The 24,255-nt window shown below is 36.3% G+C and overlaps 1 protein-coding gene and 1 non-coding gene across 4 annotated transcripts in view; both read right to left on the reverse strand.

Moving 5' to 3' along the window:
• LOC124405320 (lysophosphatidylcholine acyltransferase) overlaps positions 1-24,255 on the reverse strand; it is an 87,428-nt gene that overhangs the window by 48,194 nt on the left and 14,979 nt on the right. For 2 of the 3 annotated variants that reach the window (XM_046880135.1, XM_046880134.1), the window contains exon 2: positions 11,639-11,784. In XM_046880135.1, the coding sequence (XP_046736091.1) occupies positions 11,639-11,784 (146 nt within the window). Of the gene's footprint in view, positions 1-6,429; positions 6,648-11,638; positions 11,785-24,255 lie in introns of all 3 variants that reach the window. The other variant, XM_046880133.1, reaches the window with a different exon arrangement.
• Positions 2,899-3,076, reverse strand: LOC124406143. The gene has a single exon (XR_006929176.1). It is a non-coding gene; the product is annotated as a U2 spliceosomal RNA (small nuclear RNA).

Below are 24,255 nucleotides of genomic sequence, written 5' to 3' on the forward strand. Positions count from 1 at the left end.
TCCAGGTAATACTCTACGTTTCTTTGAAGAAGCATGTGATTCTCAGTTGGAAACGACCCGCGGAGATGTTCTGAAATATGTCCACTTGCGGGTGCGGCAACGGAATTTCTTTCAACAGAGTTTTCAGAAAGCATTTCTTAAATGAAAATTTTTCAATTTTTCATATTCCAATTAAAGAAGAATATAAACAATTTAACTGAATGAAATTGACTAATTCTCTATAATGTTGATTTTCAAAAATCAAGTCCATCTTCCGAATTTAGTTTTACGAATAAATTGTTTGTTAACGAGCCTTGACCATGATATCCTTTCTCGCAGGCCGTGTAAGATTTCAAACTTAGTATGTGTAGAAGTTTTCGAAAAGTATTTATATTTTTGTGAAAGATGTACACGTATGTTTAATTCGTCTGAGAATCCCAAAAAGTTTCGCAACTTTGCAGAAATTTTTTTCGAAACTTCGAAGAGATTGTACCGATTTTCAAAGAAAACCTTTGAATTTTCCCTGCAGAACATGAAATTTCACGATATTTTTGGAAACGTGCAGAAATTTCAAGCTTAAAACTTCTTGCTTCTTCTTTGAACCGATTTTCCATACAATGGATAAAGCAGAGTTTCCAGCGTGCAGAGCAATTTTCAGAGTTTCGAAGAGATTTCCGCAGAACATTTGAGAGTTTTGCAGCGACCTTCTTTCGCCGAGATCGTTATTGACCTAAAACATTCAAGAGAAGTATACAAGAGATTCTAGAACGCATTGAATGCAGCTTATATTTACGACGTAATATGAATGAAGGGGACCGTTATTGTTTCGCCGTGAAACTTCCTATTTCATGATTCCAGTGTTATAACTGTACCGCAAAGTGAAGCGTTCATATTCAAAAAAAAGTAAACGCAATAACCGATTATGCTCAATGGTGTCACGTAAACAATTTGATTCTGCAAGTGCGGTTTACCACTTATAACTTCGATGTTGTATGACTCGTTGCAATGTCTAAGAAAGAAAACATTGAAACATCTGAAAACATTTCTATCACTGAATATGTTCCTTTTATTGAATTCGCCTTTGTCGCAAGATGTCGTGAGTTAATGGGACTTGTTACTTGTTATAATATTCTTATTAAGGGTGAAATCACGCATTGTGTTCTCTTTTCTCTGATATAGTTGTCGGTCTAGATAAAAGACACACAAACCATCAAATACTATGAAAAGAATAAGGTTGCTGCGTCAACTTAGATTGTTGTAAAAAAAATCTTGTTTCTGACTTGGATCAAGAAACACGTGTTACTGGTAAATGCATTTTTCCAGTATCGTTATTTCGTGTCTACTTGATCACTAATTTTATATTCACGAACCCGTTTATCTGTTCAGGTGCAACTTGCGATTGCCCCATTGCTACAATATGAATAATTGATGCGCGGATACGCGAGCACATTAGATTTGATGAAAATAGCGAATACATGTAAATTTGCACAAATACATCATGCAAAATATGCATGCGATTAATGGCTAGGAAAGTTTTCTCGTCAGCACGGGGGCAAGTTTCTCATTTGTCGCATTTTTATTGCAATTCAATCTATAAGTTTCTCAGACAAGAGCATATAATTTCAAAGCGAATGGTCCGCCACAAGGGCAAACAACTGACTGAATCTCTAGGAAAACGCGTTCCTGGCAGGGTACTTCAAGTGAACTCGATACATATTACACGATAAACTGCGAGTTACTAATTCCTTCTTTGTAAACTCTGTAATCCACGCTTCGGCATGAGAAAACAAGGCACTCGGTACGACGACGACGACGACGTTCTTGATCACCGACGGACCATCGTTATTCTCCCGATGGCTTCATCTATTGGCTATTTGACGTCTAGTCCAGTCAAATTAGACAAAATAGAAACATTAACCGGTAATAATCTGAATTCTGGTATACAAGCTTATTAAGGCTTCCGGATGAACATACTAAATTTCCTAATAGATACCCGTTGCGCCCGAACCGCCGTCTTAGAAAAAAGATACACTTTTTTACTTGTATCTTGGGAACTATTACTGATATAGGAGAAATAGTTAGGACAAAAAGGGTAGTTTATTAAATTTACTATACAAAAACTTCTATACATTTTTTCTCTACCTCTAATACTTTCGCTGTAATGCTGAGTTAAATGGTAGAATAATTGAGATTTTTGCCCTTCCGGGTTAAGCTAGCTGGAAGCGCTTAACCCATTACGATATACCAATTCATATGATTTCGAAACTTCAAGTTGATGTTTCCACACTTATACCTCATGCTGATCCTGCTTACAGTGCAATTTTTGGTATTTAAAGGTGTTTTTTGACAATTCAAAAACAGGGACGATGGAGCAATTCTTACTTCGGATCCGGCGGCAGCGCATCAAAATAGATTGTATAACGTGGCATTTTTCGAGTTTATCGGGTAACGGTCTGGAAAGTGTTTCGGCATCGGCCTGGGTAACTTACAATTAGTGGTCAGAGCGTCACCGGAAAGCGAAAGGGCCCGGGTTCGAATCTAGGTCCGATCCAAGCCGTGAAATATTTTTTCTGGACCCGCCAGAAATGCTCGTCACGATATATAGATTGGATCTTGCAGTAACTTTCACTCGATATCCGAATGCGGATTCCCTTTATAGTGAATTTTTCGTTTATAAGGGTAACTTTGAAATACAAAAAAAAAAAAAAAAATTGAGGGTGTTCGAGCATTTCCAACCTTAGATTCGGATTCAGCACGTCCAAATAAATGAGATTTCATAGATCTAGTCTCTGGTCCAGACCATTTTTTTGTCTACCTGTGTTATTATTACAATTCATCTTGTTTTTCTCGCTAATCTGATAGTTCACATTCGAATTTCTTATGAGTTTATCTTAAGGAAAGGTTATTATGTTTAATTGAATTAAGTGGGCCGTTCCTTACGGCCCTGCAATGTAAGGCCGACCCGCGGCAGAGCCGGAGCAAGCCCCAGACATTCCGCCACCTTTCAAAAATCAGTTTAATATTCTGGCTCCCCAATGGGGAGCGTATCAGATATTAGGCTGATAAGAACAGATAAAGGCGTTTATTTTCAATACATGTTCCCCCGGGCTTACAGGTTTGCCCGGGGGTAGATGTACAGTCTTCGCCTCTGGCGGTGTCTAATTCTTGAATAGATTATCATATTTTCGTTTATAGAATATTGGCATTTCTTTTCGCTAAGCTTAAATATAAAGACAATTCTTGCACTTGCGTCAACGGAGTAAAAGTATATATATAAAAAAGATATAAAAGGAACGCGCAGGTACATGAAGTTAAAATACATTGAGCTACAAATTATCTTAGCTAAAATAATACTGTTGTTGTGCGGGAAAGGGGTGGGGGGGCGCCCCCCCCCCCACCCCTAGGACCCGCTGCGACTAGCCCATTTATTCACATAGCACAACAGGCAAGAGATAAATATATAAATAGGTAGGCGAACAGATAGGTAGATAGAATACATAGACTTAAAACCGTTAATGGTCGAAAGTAAAAAAAATTAAAAATGAAAATTTGAAAAGTGCGCCCATTGTGCCAGGTTACCCCTGAAATAGTTGTATAAGTCAACGAATGCAACTCAAACTTCTCCCTCATAACACAGCATCACAAAATTATTTTTAGAATGAGAATCAAACATCCAAGATTCATTATCAAGTTTACTAACTGCTACTGGTACTCCAATAATCCTTAGTATACCCCCAAGTAAAATTCGTTAATGAATGTATTAAAGCGGTTTCTAAATTAGGCATGCCAATTTTGATATTATCGTCGAATCGATGGCAAAATGTTATATTTCCAAATCATAACTCATGACTTGTCGAATTAATCACAATATTTCTAGGTTACAGCTCAAATGCAGCCAAAGAGTCTTGATTAATTAATTATATTAATAATTTATAATAATAATTTCCGGCTCTGCAAACTTATTTTCCTACCCCAGTATTAACGACGCGCTTGAAAGCGCACCTATGACATCTGTCTTAATAATGGCTTAACTGACCATACCATGTTCATGAACACCACTACTGTAATAAGATATCGAACAACAAGCCTTGTCATTTCACATAGTTCTACTGGCTCGAAGCCCTTCCTTTATAACAAACCCAAACACAGTAGAAGTTTTCATTTTGTGGTACCTCAATTCGATATATCACATTATGTTGCGACCAAAGTGGAATTCTGAAAAATTTGTCAGTTGCTCCCCTCTTTCTTGATATGAGTTCTCAGTATTCTCATCGTCAGTAAAGTTCGGTCACATTCATGACAATCACCTCTCTATAACGCCCTCGACAGCCTGTAAGCTGGCAGTCTTTGAAAAGGGGCGGTTCTCTTGTAATAATAGGAGTTCGACTGCGTAATGTCAAGAATTGGCTAAATTCAATTTTTATATCACTGTTTTAGCTCTAAAATATACTCGATGTTTTCCGATGCCTCGTTACATCCTTTGGACGTATTTTTTTTTATAACAATTAAAAATTCTGCTTTGCAGCTAATATGATGATTTTCAGCTATTTCAAAGAGAATAACGTAATTCTGTTCTGTTCAATCGACTGGTGTTGATGAATTTCATTGAGCCTACATAGTAGTTATTAATAGCCCGTAATAATATATTTTTTGTAATTCTGTGCGTAAAGTGCTGAAAACCGTGCGTAAAGTTCACTTTCAGAAACGCGCTTTTGCAAATGTGGTGCGCGTACGTAAAGTAAAAAGACGTATCTGGAGTGAAAACTTTACGCACGGTTTTGATCTACGCGTCGCGCTACCCTTGCTCCCCGCTCCTTCCTGTCCCGTTCCACCGTTATTTTTTGACTAAATTCGAAGATTGCATTAAAATTATATGCAGATATGAATCAAAATATGATTTATTTAGTTTTTCTGACGGCTTTAAGTATTTTTGTATTATTTTAGCGAACTGTTAAATAAATTTAAAATCAAACTTAAACATTTTTTATTGTATTTTCGAGTTTTTTTTTCAATTTCATTTTGATTTTATTTTCAAACATGGAATATCCCCCCCCCCCCCCCCCCCCAACCCCCCAGTGGGGGCTTCGCCCCCTACACCCCTACCAGGGCTTGCAGCCCTGGACCCGCTTCCTCGGCGAAAATTCCACCGACCCCTGCCTACGTACTAATCGTATGCAATTTTGAAAATAAATTTTCTTCTTATTTCTTCTCCCCTATCTTTTCTTCAATTTTTGCAGAATGTTTCCTAACTTTACGATCCTCGAGTAAATGAGTGGTTACGTACTTTACGCACTCGTTACAAAAAATATGGTATGGAACTCGGGCGTAGCGCTTTACGCCCTTGTTGCATAATATACTATTTCAACACCGATGAATTTGGTATCAAACAGTTCGTTTAAAATACATCATAACAGTTATTAAAAATTTGAAAACTCATACTCAACCTAATTGTTTTTTTCACTTCAAAACTGAATTTTCTGACCCATTATGTTATGAAATACTATTAACTGGGAATTTGTAAATATCACACAAGTAACACGATTATACAGACAATGAATGTAAGGTAAATAAAATCCCTTCTTATGAATTGCTCACAATTATCGCTACCTAGCATAAAAATATTGGAATAAAAACTACTGCCAAAAATCAAGAGAAAATCACCGTTTCAATTTAGAAAATTAAAAAAAAAAAAACAAGAATCGAGTTCAGAAAAAAAAATTTCAAAAAATGTGTCTGCGGGTTACGTTTGGGTAGAGATATATAATTGAAAATGCACCGTTCGGATCAGTGACTACATTTTTGAGACTGTCCCATATACCCAGTCAGGATAAATTATACCTATTCTATGTGTACTATATGTATATATTGGGGTGGTCGTTTTTTTTGGAATTTCAATGTTGGGTGGTCGGAGATCGGTTTAAATATTTAAAAAAACTAATCTCTCTTTTGTTCAGATTTTCCCTGCTGGTCTTTTTTATACTTAATTCTTGAGCAGCTACGATGCAATCCCCAGACATCATCTTCCTATAAAACCGAAAATAATGACGATTCGAAATTCCACGAAGATTACCAAAAGTATCAAGTAATATACTAAATTAAAATACCCACATCACGACTCTTGTAGAAGATACCATCTACAGGAAAAATAAGGGCTGAGGGCTGATCTTCCATTTAACGACCACCATAATATACATACACATAAATGCAGGGTGATTCGCTTAAAGTATCAACAAAGGGAGGGACTTGGTAGACGCGAAGGCACATCTCTCCAGCCAATCAACGGGATGAAAGTGTGGCAAGAGGTACCGGATATGCGATTGATAATCAACTTCATATGCTTTTTCGTCTACTAAACCCCTCACATTCTCGATACTAGAAGCAACTTACCCTGTATAGGTACATAAATATAACACACAGGAAATTGAGGTGAGAAATGAAGGTGAAACGTACTTCCGAAAAATGGAAGGCGGCTAGTTTCTGCTTTGGCGACGACGCTGGGACCTCCTAGATGGACGACAGTCAAAGCGTCGAAGAAGCTTGAGTGAGGAGCGAGTGCTAGGACGGGTGCGTCCTTGGCAGGAGCTCTGTGACCTTTGACCTTCAGATGATGAAACCCTCCGCAGACGAACGACGCCCTCAACACCCAGCACACCGTCACGCGTAGGTCTCTATTTTTTATACCAGTGTGTTCTAGCCTCCATTATACGTATAAATATACATCTACATGATACGAAATAAAAAAATTCTGTATTTTAATATGCATTACTCTATTCTAAGTGTACGTATGTATATTATAATAGAATAATGTATATTATAGTACAAATACTTTGTATTTCAGTGTATGATTGACCACTCTCGCACTATACAATCTTTGATGGGTTACCTTAATCAGATTGACACTTAATTTGACTTGTTCTAATCACTTCTAGATTTATCATCTTTAAATCGGTATCGGTATTATTGAAATAGCAAAGAAGCCTGAAAAATAAGTCGTCGTTGGGATAAAAATATATTTGTATTTGTTTTTCGTATTTTTACGGGGCATTCAATTTATCTGAGAGTGAAATGATTGTACGAATGTGTCGAAATCTATTCTAGTTAAAAAAAAAAGGTATCGGAACATAGAAATTACGAACTAAAGGTTTGAAAGCCGTATAACTTAGGTCAATTAAGTGAAATTGTACTAAATCAATATACTGCTAAGAATCCTAATAATTAACAACTGTGCAGAGAGATCGCAATAGTATTTGTTGCAGTTGCAAGTTTTTTTAAATTAATAATGCATATAGTTTATCCCTGCTGAACTGATAATATAATTATAGTTTAGAATTCGACTCAACGAATTAAACTCTACGAACTCCGATGATAAAACAATTAACTTTTACATTTATATACAGGAGTTAACTGTTTTATGTACAGAATCCGTAGAGTATCTTGAATTTTAATCGTCGCGCCAGAGTTAAGTCTTTTATAATCAGTCTCTCCAAAGTTAAGTCAATTTTATTAGGGGCCATCGATTTCCACGCTGCGGATGGGTATATCTTCCCAAAACATCCCACATAAATAATCTAGAATCTTTTACCACAGCTGAGTGTGCGGGGGGAAGGAGGATAGGGATTCCTCGACTATCTATTAAATAATTCTACTAAAACTAGCCATTCGGTTCTTCTAAACAAAAATAGTCCTTGGGAGAAGTATTTTGTTCATTAAAGTGCGTGGGCAAGAACATCGCCGTTGAGAAGCCTTGCGTGAGCCTGATTGTGTGATACTGTGCAAGGTTAAAGTATAAAATGTATCGATTTCAGGCTTAATAATTGATAACCTGTGCTGTCCTAGTTCGTTCAGTACGGTACCAAGCGACTTTGTATATCACTGATGTAAATATTTGTATATTACTGCAAATATCGCGGCAGCTAAATCTCTACGATTGTTTCGCAAGTATTGCTACGACATGTCTGCGAGGACATGTTCGATTCGGCCGCCACGCGAATTAGCCATATCTGCATTATATCCGTTTCCACATAGCCGTGATTAAGGTCATCTAGTATTCCTATCTTTACCGACCGAGTAAACCCATCCTTTTTCTTCCTATATCAAATAGACAAGCGTTTGTTGGTTGGTCGTGCACCCAGCTGATCCTGAGAGTATCATTTATTTACGAAATTATTGTAATTCCTAGATCTCAATGTAACATGAAAACAGTCTCACGATGGCTCGTCTTACTCCTAATTCTTTGCGGAGATGCGCAAAGTATCTCAGCTGTGCACTTTTTGGCCCATGCCATGCGGAAAATGTAGGTATCACGTGTCAAAAAACCACACATTTTCCGCCAATTTTCAGGCGGATTTCATATGAGTAACTACCCTGGATTCTGCTACAAATAAGCGATGCACCGTTGGTATTTAAATCCTTTCCGCTCTTTTATTTATTTCATATAAGAGGAAAAAGGGTGAGTTTGCTCGTTCGGTAAAATTAGGAGTACAACATGACCTTGAAGTTCACTGCATAATTGATTGTCGTTACCTGAATGCCCGATAAAATGAATGTATCGTAAGTGTATCTCTCACGAGATACCGAGTGGTTGTTCAGACAATTCTTACGCCTGCAAATATCGAATACATACAATTACAATATTGGAAATTACGATTGTTTATCATATAGACTCCATGCGGAATTATAGGATATGCGGCACTTAGTGGAAAAAGCGTGTTACGAAAATTGGTTCTTTTAACTTTTGAGAAAATGTCCACCGATGTGTAAGTACACCAATTATACAGTTACGTATGTAGCTAATTTGGAACTCGAAGCGATTAGGTCTGCGCGATATATATTGAAAAAAAAAAAAAATAATAAAAAGGCCTTGCTCGAATAGAATTGTACCTACTCGTGACTCTCACGTATCCGCTTTGTTATTATCCAACTCTGTATTTCTTTGTATGGAATAAAGTGAGGATGCGGCTGGCACAAACTGACACTTATTAGTTGTGATAAGAAGTCTTGTGCAATATCCTGATCATTAGCATGTTCGAAAATAACGTTATATTATTCGAGCTGCACTGACGGTCTACTTTTGTATCATGTACGTCATGCGTAATATTCGAATGCCCTTAATTCTTGCAGACATTTCTAATTCACGTGTGACGTTCAAATTAGTTTTTGGATTCATTTTAACAGGTGAAATTCTTTGCACGGGTATAATAAAGAATTTCTTTTAATAAAATGTTACGTTCAATTTAGAAAGAATCTTGACAGCGAATTTTGTATGAAGTTCCATACGAAGTGTATGAAAATTATTTGATAATTGACGAAACGCTGACAGTAATGAATAGCCATAACAGAGTAATGTGATTCGAATCACGAAAGTCTACTTTTTAAAGCCATATTGTCACTTAGGGAGACTGAAAATTAGGGTTTAGGGCCTTTTCTGGTTTAGGGAGTTTATGAAATTTTTTTTTCAAATATTAAGAGCCAACTCCAGATAGCTATTACGATTCGATTCGGAAAAAAAAAGATTTTACTCCTCACGAAACGGGTTTGAAAATCACAGCTTACGTATCACATGAATAACTATCCGAATTGTATAAAATTTTTACTCTTATATGAAATATAAAATCAAATGAAACATAATTGATATCAATTAATTTGTGCACGAGAAGTGAAATAGCAATGCTTTAATTTTATTTCTTACAATAGTATAATTTAAGATGGGTATTTTTGTTGTCCGTCGATCTATCGATATTAGAAAACCTTATCTCCTACGTCTACTTATACATATATACATTAATATACAGGCAGAAGAGCGAAATTCAATAGGAAAGCGGCTGTAAATGCAAGCAACAAATAAATAAATATTTACATAGAGGAAAGCATAGTTTGGAAATTTCCCAAGTCCATAGATGAAGAAATGCCGTTGTTAATGCCTTAAGACGAGATTCGAAAGAACGAGAAAATCACGCGTTGATCACGTATCAAACACTCGTATAAGCATAGATGAAGTAGAACCACTTTCGTTTTTATTGCCGGACTTCTACGAAGATGCATGTCATCAACGTCATTCGATTAATAAACATCGTTACGAGCATTGACCAGTAAAAGTCATCAGCGCACGTTTTTGCATTCGATCAAAATACTTGAATACCATAAAAGAGTGATTTGTTGAAAAATTATAATTACATTTGTAAAAAATTACTGTGCTATTTTAAAATTTATACACTTGCGATTAGGTACATCAAAGACAAAATTCTATTTTGTATTCTTACAAATAGTTCATGGAAACGTCAAGTCTCTGATTTTCTCCAGAGATAAGCGTGACCCAAATCGCGACAAAACTTGATTGCAAATTGGTATCATATCGTGATTGCAGAACGCCTGGTCCTCGGATAGCTCGGTTACGAAATCAATTACGACAGGACAGAAATTTTAAGTTCAGCATATAAAATTTGAAGGCTATATTCTCATGTCTACAAAATTACAGACCACATTGTCGACTTCATAAAGAGAAGAAAAATGTACAAATGAAATTCTCAACATACGATCTCATTTGGAGATCCACCCTTGAAAGCTTATGTTGGCAAAATGTCTTGTGACGATCCAGGATATCAAAAAAAATTGTCAGGTCATCGATTTTATCGAAAAGATATGCAAGATCGAAAGTATTTTTTCTGTGATAAAGATATTCGGATATTCAAATAGCAAGATTCTGTAAATTTTCCAAACATCGCAGTTTACGTTTTTCTTGACTCGTCGGTTAATCACGCACACGTAGTGCGAAATAATTATAGGGTGCCGTTGAAAAAGTTATGTTTATTTGAAGAAAAACGTGTTAACGTTATTGAAAATTGATGATAATCTTGTGTATGATTTGCGAATTGAGAATCAGCCGATTTCATTTCCTGTTTTTTTAGGGTTTCCAGATTTCGAAGTTTCGTTTTTTTAGAAGATCATATTTCGGGTATCTGGTCCTTCGTAATTTAGGTCCCCACCGGAAAATCCATGAAATATGTAAACATCTACCAGGTTCGGCAATACAATAGAATGCCAAAAATTCAATGAAAGTAAAAACTGTCTGGGAGTAAATTCATAGTGTTTCCTATCATTTTCCAAACGTTCTATAATGACCGAGCAAGAAGAGTTCCAAACTTCATCGTCTCTCAAAGTTTGAAACGATTTCATCACTGGGTTGGTGAAAAAAGTGTAAAATACGATTCACTTACTCGGATGATCTCGGAAAAAATTTCTGGATCGATGAAATTCAACTCATAATCAGCGGATTTTGATTTCATCCTTGGAAAGCTTTATTTTTCAGTTCTAACCATTTCTTTTTACCGAACTATACGTCTATTGCAATCTCAGAACATTGGCAAACAGTATAATTGAAGGCCTTCCCTTGATTCTAGGGTTGATATTGAATCGGCAATTCGCAGATGCACAATGCAATCTTCGTAGAAGTTGGCCTCCGTGAACAAGCAACACGTGTTACTACATCTGCATGAAGGTAATGGATAGTCATAGTGAGTGTACGGTCATGCACGTATAATTTCTTTGAAGGCCTGTCGAGGTATAATAAATATTTTCATGGTATATGTTATATGCCTGAGTATGAAGGGGATATTTTTTATTATATATTTATAAGGGGATATGTTGTCACAATTATTCTCACCGCCGCCATCCGGTTAATGGTGCTCGACGTAGATCATCCTCGGTAAGCCCATGGAGTCCCAAGCAAGCGAGAAGCCAGGCCACTATAACGAGTGCCGCAATGGCTACTAGTCGAAAGGGTAAAACTGCTACCGTCAAGAATGCTGTCTGTAACAAAAGAAAAAATATGTACTTTTTTTACACGGTTTGATAATGGCCAGGTATTTGCATGTTTGCACTTATATCACAAGCACACAAAAAGTGTTACGTTGGGTAGACTAGACCACCATACTTATGCGTTTTTGGACATACTGAATCCAAATCCGGAGTCAGAATTGCTCAATCATCCCCAAATTTTGAGTACGCCTGCCTGAAACATTTTTTCGTCGATTTCGACATTGCAAGATTTTTCGAGGCGCAAGTTAGAGCGTAATACCCCATACTCGAGTCCCTACAAAACAAATCTTGCCCACGGTCTTATATACAGGTCTGGAAACAACCATGAAACATAGCTACTCGTTAGCCGATTCAAATGATTTTACATTTTTCGCCAAAAATTTTAATTAGTCGAAAAACGGTGTTATTCTTTTTTCAACGAAAATGGATTTTTTTTATCCAGAATGTATGTACATGACAAAACGAAACGAAGCTCCTTGATTTTTTTCGACTCTGTGAGCCTTCCTCGGAGATGTGAATTTGAAAACACCGGATTTTCGTAGACCGCTGCTTGTTGCTTAACTATATAACGTAGATCAATAAAACTTGCACGTATCTCTTGGAGAGGGTTTCCTCCACAAGATGGATGAATTTTGATAAGGTACGTTGATAAATGATCGATAACGGATGCAAAAACCAAAATGAAAAAAAAAAATTTCAATTGCAATTAACTGCCTAACCAACAATGTTAGGTCATTTTTGTCATCATGTGTACTGACTGTGAGATATGGAAATTCTTCAAATCGTAGACCTCCAGGCCCTACTGTTTGCGAGAAACACGTTGATGAATTTTTTTCAATTGCATGTTTTACTTCAAATTTTTGAACACCGTATTTTCAAGATTCCGCAAACAAAAATAATACTTTGATAATTCCATTAAAAAGCTGAGATTTTTTCGCGTAATTTAAAACTTACGAAAAAGTAAAAAACAATAGCGGTTTATTGTAATTGAAGAAAAAACGAGCGTCGTTCGGAATTCGAACTGAGAATTTACGTTGCAATTCAATGAAAATATTTACATGCAGAGCAGCTTAGAATTCGCGTGAAAACCACAAACTAAATGTTTACTTTCGATATGATGAGTAAAAATCTATGAGAATCAATAATTAATTTTGTTGTAATGCGAATTCCTAGAGGTGTCGCAATGATGGCAAAGACCAGCAATACTTAGGAATGCACCAATTCAGCTTATTGGTGACATACTTAATGTATTAAATAGGCATGACACAGACGCAACGCCAGTCAGAACATCAGACCTATTTGAAGAAGCATCGTTAGACCTTTTGTTAATCAGTATCGTATTTCATTTTGCACCTCTATTATATTCAATAAATTATATTTTTATACTTGTTCTGACGACGGAGTTTCAACACTTAATTCATTTAACGAACCCCTGAAATAAATTGTAGTTAGAATTCGGGACAACCAACCCGAATCATAACAATTTGTTGTAATTAGTAATGAAACAAATAAAATTTTTCCAAATATTAGGGTAACACTTCCATTCCGTAGTCACCTCACTCTGAAAATTTTGGGTTCTTACGGAAAAATTCGCAGCTTTTTTATGGAATTATAAAAAACAAATTTTTGTTTGCGGAACCTTGGAAACAAAGTATTTTGGCTGTTGCTGACGGTTTGTCTAAAAATGGAATCAAAATTTGGAAAGATCAGACTTTTTACACAAAAAACAAAGTGGTTTATATTTTTTTTCTTACGACAAGAGGTGCTAAAAATTCGGAATAAAACGTACGATCGAAAAAAGTAAAAAATTCAACAACGTGTTTCTCGTAAACGGTTAGGCCTAGAAGTCTAAAATTTAAAGGATTTTCATATCTTAGTACATATACTGACATACCGAAATTGCAGCCAAATCAAATTTTTTTGGACCTGGCAGTGTACTCATAATTGGCGGAATCAGCCATATATATTGTAAGGTTCACGGGTTTTTATGAGCACCTTGCTCTTGAAACACCGTACCGATGCATATCTTTGCCCGGATAAATTATGAAAAATATTTTTTTTTTTGTTTGGAAAAACAGGAACTCCGTACCGACGAGGAACATCAGTTTGGTGTCCCACTCTGATTTCGTTGAGGCGCATGTATGCTGTAGAACATTGAAAACTAAGAGACAGGAACTTTTTTTATCCGCGGAAAAATAGTTTAAAAGGGTTGAAACGACACCCAAAGATGGATACTCAACGGGGTGACTTCTTGAAGCGCTTCATGTATTTCAATGAAACCAACACTGAAATGTTTATCTGATGAACAGGAAAACTTCAGCGTTAGTTTCGTTCAAATCCATTAAACCCATCGTTGTGTGCCTATCTTTGGGGGTCGTTTTCACCCCTCTAGATCATTTTTCTGCAGATGAAAAAAATTCATGTCTCGTAGTTTTCAATGTTCTACAACTTACATGAGTCTCAACGGAATCAGAGGGGGGTACCAAACTGATGTTTCTTGTGAGGAAAGGAAGCATGGTTAGTATCCTTTTTTTCGTCAAGTCCCTACCTATGCCAATCTGTCTAATCAACGCAGAATCGCTTATTTCGTTGTCACAAAACGCATATGTGCGTTTTGGTTAGTCCTTTATGACGCGAGTGGTAAAGCCGTTGCTACGCTAATACAGATTCTGATGTACCGTGCCGTTATTCCTCTATCACTAAATCACGGAATCAGGCTGTGGGCCTGTAATCATACGAGTCAGATGTCACGCATTCACACGTGTAACACACGCTATTTCTTGCAATATACTTGGGAAAGAAAATTCAATTTGAGAATCACTGGAGGTGCCACTCACAGCCCGTACAATTGGGATTAAGTCAGTTACGCTGAACGACACAATACTTATAATTGAGTTATTCAAAAGTGTACATGCGCTCCAGAAAACCCTAGTGTGGAAAGTCAAGAATTTCAGTTGTACGCATTTACTGACGTTGTTTTTTTACTCATTTTGGGAATAGGGCGCAATACTTACGCTGCGCAAGCATCCAAAACTGAACTTTCCAAGCAGCTGTTGCAAAAATAATTTTCTTCTTACCATTTTGCCACATGTGATCGAGATGAAAGTGAAGGCGTGAGGAATTGTCGGGTTCGGTTTTTGACAGGGAAATGAAGCTATGTACTAAAATCGATGAAGATGGGTTTATTTTAATGATAAATCCTTAGTTCCTTGGGCTATAGAGTTGTCAGGCAATGCCGTTTGGTGAAAAATTTGAAATTAAAGCAACTCGTAGAAAAATAAGTAAGTTTAAAAGAGGAGAGGTTTCTGTGACTTCCAATTCGAGAATTAAATTAATTCTAAGTTCTGTGACTATGAAAGCTAACTTGAATAGTGCGCGCCCTAATGTAATGTGACCCCGGTGGTTCAAAGTATGAAGTTGCGCCATGCCGCCATTTTGTTATAAATATCAATAAAAAGATTATAAAGTGTTTTTGAAATTATAAATAGTAAAGACCTCAAACTCAAATTGTTCTGAGTGTTTCAATTTAAAAAGAAAAAAAAACTCCTAAAAATACGTATGATTTTAGACCGTCCAAGCTGTACCCCCGCCCTTAAATCACGCTTTAGCTTTACCAATTTCTAGATCACTGACTTTCAGAATTAAATTCAAAATATTTCCAAGATGAATCAGAACTATCGAACTGCGTAAAAAACGAAATCGGTTCTTCAGCAATCTCGAGGCGGTCAGGTTTCTTAGTATCACAATTGACAAGTGGTGATGTTCAACAGGGACAGGATTTAAATCACCGAAAGCCTGGAGCTAATTCTAGTTAATTTTTCAATAAATTAGGTTGGTAGTACGATGGGTGTCGTGTAAATGGCAGTGGGCCAAGGAAGCCCGTCCTGTCTCGATTGTGGCAGCATGTAAGTTCCGAGCATTACAGAAACCCCGATACACGTCAATCGAAAATTTATATGTTGAATTCGTGACCATCGTGTTATAGGTAACAATAAAGAATTCGTCGACGCAGGTCATTTTGTAGAAAAAATTATTTAATGGTAACGACGTTTTGGTAAGGCTGCAGCTCAACCTCTTCAGGCTAAAAAACAATTACACAAAATTGCTATTAATATTGCTAATCTACATAATCGAAAATTTATGCTAATTATCTGCTCATGGACAGTTCATATTATGCAATAGCTGATCGGCCAATGGCCAGGCGATCGTGACCTTCAATGTAACCTTCAGACAGGCAATGATGACTTTCAGACTGGAGTGAACTTCATCTCTTGTTTATTTCTCATAACCTTTCTTGTTTACCTTGGAATATAACGATTTTAGATGCGTGCGTTTATACGGCAAGCGGATTGTAACAAACTGGGTTATTAGTTAACATTTAATATTTTTCATTGTGTTGTAATGGAAACTGATCTGCTCGTACATGTTCCTCATAATCTATACACATAGGTCAATGTCTTACATATATTAGACATGTATGTTATATGGATGAAGATGCGGCGCGAATTATGATAATGTCTATCAAGGGATGATCGTTGATAGGAGGGTTAAAATGTCCGACTCGCAATTATAAAGGTTAACACAAATCCTGTTTATTTACCAAGCACAAAAGTTGAATGTTCATTGAGATGTTTGATTGATTGCAGTGATAAAGTACGGCAACTAAAGTTAGAATATGATTCCGTTACAAAAATTCAAATGCAAAAGAAAGGACAAGCAAGATTGTCACTTTTGAACCTCCGCTTTACTCTGTTCAGTTTCTTTTTTTGGTTTGTATTATTCACTCGAAAATTTTGATTTTTAATTATGAACACGTTGATTTTCTGATTATTAAAATTTACTCAACTTTTCGATTATTACTATGTACTCAGCTTTCTGATTTTGATTGAAGGTTTTATTGCTTAAACTGTGCACATGATGATATATCATGAAATAAAATAAAAGAAAAACGTTCGAGTATATCATAAAAGGTTATCATACGCTTTTGTTTGACTTTGAATAGGTTTAGTCCGTAAGCGGATAAAAATAATAGAAATTGAAGAAGGGTGTAAATATACTCTGATCATTAGCCTGAAATCTATAGAAAGCGGCATCAGTCTGTTTAGTCTGACTGACATTCGCTATCAATAAGTTGGAAGAGTAGGTATATTCTGTACCGATACAGGTCTGAAATAACCCGTTAAACCTTACTCGAAAATGAAATATATTCTATCTGTAGGAATCCAAGGCCCTTAGCCTGCTAGCGTGTGCTGGTTATGAAAGACACGCGTGTGATCACTTCTAGAATATACGTACGCTATTTTACTTATTATCTAACTGTGGATTTGTGTATACGGGAAATAGTATGAATGTGATATTAACTTAAAATGAAGTTTAGAATTAATGGGATATCAATCCTGAATCAATAAAAAGAAATAGAAATAAGTTGAATAAAAAAAAAATAGCCCTTGGGCGCCAAGGACGTAGGAGGATGTCTATCAACCGATCTTTGGACCAGCCTTCATGGAACCCATTATTCTTCTAGCTATCCCTATGCCGTTAACATTGAACTTGCACTCTCATCAAGATGCTGGGGGACTGGAAGGTTTCTTCTTCTTACTGTTTTATTTACCAATAAATTCGTATTTTCTCGTATTGTAACCCACAAGGACTAGACAGTGGCTACAAAGAGGGAGAATCGGTTTCACGCGAGTTGTGTCCACAAGTTCGATGCTACATGCGGTTGTTTTACCGGTTTGTTCCTGTACGGAGCGGTTCTACATGAGCAGGTTCGCATCGTTTTTACAAGTTCACTACTGCATGAGCAGGTTAGGTTCGTTTCTACAAGTTCATTTATAGATGAGGCGGTTCTATACGTTTGTATATCCAGTATCGTTTCTGGAAGCGGTGGTCTTACATGAGCAGGTTGGGCCCGTTTCAATACGTGACGGTCCGATATAGGCAAGTTAGATTTGTTCCTGTACGGATTCATTTCTGTAGAACGAGATTTACCCACATAAGATATTCAACAGAGGTACATGTACGTTCGTCGTGATTTTGTGAGAGGCCACGATCTTTATTTTGTGAAAATAAGCCTGTAAAAACGAACCCAACCTGCTGATCTCGGATCGCAGCATGTAAAAACAAATGTGGATAAACGGACATGTAGAGATGCTTCGTACAGAGAAGAACTTGTAGAAATGAACTAACCCTACTGATGTAGAACCACTGCATGCAAAAACGAACCTGTTTAAACGAACTTGTAGAACTCTCGGTTGAAGAATACATGTGATGTAAAACCACCGCATGCAGGATCGAATCTGGAGATCTTTTCACTTGCAGAAATGATTCGTGTAGAACCGATACCGCCTCGTTTTAAACATCAAATTTCGGATAGTTTATTTTGTGAGTTTAATCTTCACGCTATAAAAACTTTTAGTGACTAGAATGGTGTGAAAGAAGGCGAAAAAGTTATCAGAATATCATCTGTGAGTTTGAGATTTACGGAGGTATCTTTCGACATGGAAATTCACTAGAACTACGTGCGATGAGAAAAAAGGGTTAGGAGTTGAGGAGAATAAACGGCAGTACGGATCTCAGTATAATCGTACACCGATCACTGACTCTCTATGCTTCGGTGGTTGCCTGGTGAGGGGAAACACCTACAGAGGTGATCTCGTAAAAGAACTCGTTCTAAGCCACGCGGTCACGGCCAGCGCCAATACATGCACAAATTTCGTTGGCAGCATTTGTCTGCTACGTTTGGCTTATTGTTAGGTAATAATTTTGCATGTGCTGGCGCGGGTGATGACAGAGTGTCTTCGACCGGGCCCATTTACGAAACCCTATGTACTTATTTAGGCTACCGTGAAGATACAGCATCAGTTTTGTCTTTTTACTATTATAGTCACTCTATTCATCTGCATTAACGCTTCCATCTCGAAGTTATGCAGGCCGTTACATTGAGAATATTTTTCCTTGACCAGGCTGTATTATTATTTTGCCGTTTCGTGACATATAGAATTTATTGAGCACGAACGAGTTGAGATTTATTTTAGATTACCCATTTATTCTCGGCATAAAGTCCATCATAAGGCGGTAAAATTAGATCCGATTCGAGGATTGAACAATAATAAAGACTGTCGTTCAGTTTCAAAACAATTGGGTTAATTTCTTTTTCCAACTATTTTACGTCACTTCAATTTCAGTGCCATGTACATCATGGCACATCTAAACACTGCACTGATAATGTCGTGGTACCCTCTCAATTGGGTGTCCGTAAAAAATTGTTATCAACTTTCTTATGCTGAAACAAAACGTTGACTCTAAAATCCAATAAATTTTAGAAAATTTTTAATTATTGACCGTTCAAGTATTCTTTTTTTAAGCATTGATAGTAGAATCTTCTCACAACGAACCTCTCATCGAAGCAACCTAAAATTTTCTTGGTTGCTTTTCAAATGTATAATAAACCAAAGTGTAATACGAATTTTTTGAAATTTTGTTTATAACTTATGTTGAACATATGATTTTTTGAATCAAAAATATTAATTAGATCTCAAAGTATTTATAGTTCTGCCCGCGATATCAAATTTTACTATATTCAATTCTTATTATATCATTAATTTCTGTTACACAGATGGATGTAAGTATTCCCTTGCATTTCTCATGTGGTTACATCGACGAAGCGAAGACCTCGCTCCTACAGAAGTGGAATGTTATTGGAAAAAATCACGGTTATCGGGTGTAGTAACTGCTATTAAATATATCGAAGCAAAGACTCTAGGACATTAAGACACAAAACCAGTATCAAGTCGTCTTCTACAAATCGAAATATTCTTGCAAAAAGTACTCGATGTAGCCAAGGCGTAACAAATTAATGGCTAGATTTCACGATTATCCTTGCAATTAATTGGTGAAAAAATCAGTAACTTATCATTGCACAGATTAGCTCTCAAATTTTATGTACATGGATCGCAATGTCAATCGGTAGACGGGTTTCTAACTTTTTGTACCAATGAAATAACGAAAAACTTGTGCGATGAAGCTTAAGTAATTGCAAAACAGCAAAGTAATTGCCCATTGTGGTACGATTTGAGGTACGGAAGAATCATAGCGTCCAAACTACACGAAGTAGGTCACTGCAAAACAGATAATGGATCACTAGTAAATCAAATTAATTGGGAATCCAAGGTACATGAAATAAATGCGATATTGCGTGGAAAGGAACTAGAAAAAGGATGTGTTGAATCAAGTTCAAAATCTGTTGCAGACAAACATTCAAAATGCAGAACTTTTCCTCCTACCCAAATTTCCCATTTTTCTCATTTTAACGAAAACTTCGTAAATTCGCTTTTGATTCTGCTCTAACGCATATGTATTAAGGCTATATTGGTGCAACTCGTACAACGTCGTGACCAGCGCTGCAGCGAGGTGACACTCAATGCCTTAGGATAGAACTCTTATTCAACATCGGATTGCAAACCACCTGAATCGAGTTGGGCAATGAAATAACCAAAGCTTAATAGAACTTTTAAATTTTTCTCGACTTCTCTTTGTTGGTAACACAATTTTGCTGCAGCGCACTCTCGAGATAGAAAAGCAAAGAAATTTACATTGTTTATTATTATTATATCAGTGCTACCACTCCTACTGGTCGATTTTCTTGGCGACATTTGTTTTTCTTGCTGTGGTGATAGAATGATATCAGAGTTCTTAAATAAGAAAGTGAAAACTTGTGTTACCCCGCTGATCGTGACTTCACTCTCGATTCAGCCAGGTGCTTACGGTGAGTAGTCCGCTATGCCCAGTTACATTCGAATAAGTATAATTTCAAAATTCGATAAGTCGGTGACTTTTAAAAAGTTAGTAAAAGTACAAATATTTTACAATTAAACTTTCATGCAAAGAACCGATCGACACACTAAAAAAAAATTAGTTTATAGACCCAATTTTAATGGCTAATTTGGATGGACAATAGAGAATTCATTTACGAACACAATGAGCTCTAATTCATTAAAATTAGTCGAAAGATTAGAGACAATTTTTTCAATGTAGCAATGATTCGACAATAGAATCTCTTCAAAGTTATGAATAACTGTGCCATTATGGGGGAATGGTTTTTTAATTGTACGTATGTCAGGGGAATATTGTATCAACTAAACCCAACTCACAATCAATTAATTTCAGTTGAACATGCAAACCACCGTTACATCATTTTTATGGTTACATCCCTGATGAGGTTATTGATATTCGATTTACGTAAACATTTTGAGCAGACAATACAAAATTCAAGGTTGGACTGAATTTTCTGAGCTAGGTGGTGTCGGTATTGCTCCAATAATGTGAAAAACGTGGAGGCATATCGTATACACATTTACAATCCATAATCTCAAAATATACATATACGTTGAGTTCGAAATTGCATATCTTGCATTTGTCGCTCTCTCATCCACGGTTTGACTCGACCATCGTCCTTTCTCCCCTTCCTGCAATATATGTTTATCTTTTATTTTTCTTATAACAAATCCTCGAGCAGCACTCTGGGCTCTAATTGCTTGTGCAAAAGAAGATATACATGTACAGTGTACACGTACGGGTGAGTGCTTGTTGCAATGGCAACCTAGAAGAATTACCATCCTTTTTATTCTCGACGGACGTAAGAAGAATAACGACGAAGCTGTACTGGAAGCATAATGCGCAGCCTTAGAGTTTCCTGTACCGTAATTATGTCAAGGCAGGATTATACTCGAAGCAGTATCCAGCACCAACAAGTGAACCCACCAAACGCGAGACGCCAATTTCCTTCTAAATTTTTCTACGTCCTTCTGACACCTACGTTAAAAAGTTTTATAATGACATAATTTTTCTAAAAATTAATATTTCTGAGAAATCCTACGTACTTCACTAGATTCTGGCATCGTTTTTTATGCATACAACGGATCTGATCAATCTATAATCATAAACCAACGTCTGTATCACATTCCATAATTTAATTCCAATGTTGACAATTATTGAATAGTATTGTCAATACCGAAATTCCTCTATGAAAAACTACCAGCAATTCAATGAGTTCAAGTGTAAGCATTCGTAAAAGTACTTAAGTCGGCCAACCGTCTTTAGGGACACATTTGAAGTTGAAAAATTTTAAATTATTAAGAATATGTGAAACAAAGCATATCAAAAAAAGTACAATCATGCACACCGACGTCCAAATTTCTTTCACTCAAATTTATAATTCTATTACATTAGTAATGATAACCGGCGAATGACTAATCTGTATAACCAAACTACACCAACTGAATTTAGCAATATAGAATTTGATTACCTTGAATATAAACAATTGACGTATTTTTTTTTTATTACAAACAAAATTTAATTGATGTAGAGATTTCAATTTGATTTACAAATCCTTCAGTTTTCTCCCATTATAGTAGTGGAAAGGAGTGGAATACTTCAAAAAAAGATCGGAGTGTAGTGAGTGATGCGGTTTACTGGTAAGGTTGGCCTCGATCTCAAAAGATTAATGTCAACACATAACACTTGAGCTGATATTTTCATCTCTTGACTATTTCGATTCTGTGTTCTTATTATAATACACCTTTGACGTAAACGAAACACGGAGTTGATACTTTAGTTGTTAAGCTATAACAACGAATGTGTTGTCCACGGTGATAGATATCTAGGTATAGATTTTCTATTCCAAATTTGAAACGCTGTTTCACAAAAAAAAGCGTTCCAAGTGACGATGAAGAAATGAGAAAGTGATGCAATCATCATTACAAAAAGGCCCCGATGACGTGAGAAATAATTCAGGGACGTGGCAATCAAATGTCATTGAAAGCCCGATGTGATCAAATCCTATAGTTGCGTCCGTCGATTGATAGATGAAGCAATATTATTATTATTTCGTCGCGGATAATGAATTATGGTTGCGATAATTTAAAACACCTTCATGTTCCAAAGATAAACAAACAAATATAGTTTATACTGACGATCAAATATATGGGTTTGAAATGAAACCATTTCAGATATTACCCAAGTATCCCAACTGCAATTGTTCGATTAATTCTTCCAATTTTGGGAATGCTTTTTGATTCACCGAACAAAAGTTTTTTGTCAAATGCCTTGAATGTATTTCGTTTTTTAAATCGTAACGATTCAACAAAACTTCTTTACAAATAGGTATACACACTATTGAAAATCGGAGAATCACCAAATGAGAATATGTACACTGTAAATACATGAAAGAAAATTCAAAGCATTTCGTAACCTTCATGAATTTGAAACTCTGCATAGGGTTTCAAAATCCAAATAAAAATTCTGACTCAGTCGGGAGGATTTGGTTATTCGAATGACCAAGCTACCGAACACGTGTCAGAAAAAAAGGATGAAAGGTATGAAGACTAATCAATATTGCTAGATCTAGAAAACAACTTGTAGTTTTCCGAACGGACATGCCACATTGTCCTCGAAAACTTGCGGGTACTGTTCCTCTTCAATATGCTCAAGATATTCCCTTAGGTAGAGGGATACCTGTCTAGTGTCCTGGCACAATACACGACCCAAATCTTTCCATACATTCATGGTATGTACAGCACGTATATGTATATGTATGCTAAAAAGAAACAAAATACTACGAGGTATCGCCATCGTCACTGATCCCCAGTGCAGGTGCGAGTGAAACTTCTTTCGGATCGACTAGTAATTGCGTTAAACTATACCTATATTTCTATTACATGTATTTGAAGCCAGATTAATTAACTCCGTTAACTTTTATTTCTTATTTTATATATTGCACACTACGCATACCGTTGCAGAGGAACGGACTATACATAAACATATGCAAAGTACAGGTTATAATTGATTTTAATTCCTCGGTACGCGTACCTCTGCATTAATCAACTGTTTTAAATGTATCCATTAGTACACAGGCAATATTTTACAGTTTCCGAGCAATACAATGTATTTCTTTCTGATTATAATTTGCAAACAGAAGTAATTCTTAAATACCACACAACCGACATTTTCGTTTTACATGTATCTTGGGATCTAATGGACCAATTTTGAAAGTTGTTTTTTTAAATCTATACAGCAGATATTGAGTAAAACGAGTATGTAGATAAGAAATTTATCAACTTTCATGATACTAAACATCATACTAATGATTCTCTACTCCATACCGTTCAGGCGATGATCATTTGCGGAACTGACTAGTTTATCGTAACCCAAAATGATGTTTCAAGGTTAATCTACTAGGTTTAGATGCGGATGCATCAAGCGCACAGCCTGTGAGAACACGGGAAGCGGCCAACTGAATTTGGATAAAACAATATTTAGCAACGTGTGAGGATTTTTTATGAAAAAATACCATCGCCAATTCATAAAGTTGCTAAAACTCGCAGTCTTTCTTTGTTCAGATTCGCAGATTGTCGAGTTTTACCCAAATCAAAGGCATCGGTATTCTCTCAATCGAAATCACCA

Source organism: Diprion similis, chromosome 4, assembly GCF_021155765.1.
Source record: "Diprion similis isolate iyDipSimi1 chromosome 4, iyDipSimi1.1, whole genome shotgun sequence".
Lineage (NCBI taxonomy): Eukaryota > Metazoa > Arthropoda > Insecta > Hymenoptera > Diprionidae > Diprion > Diprion similis.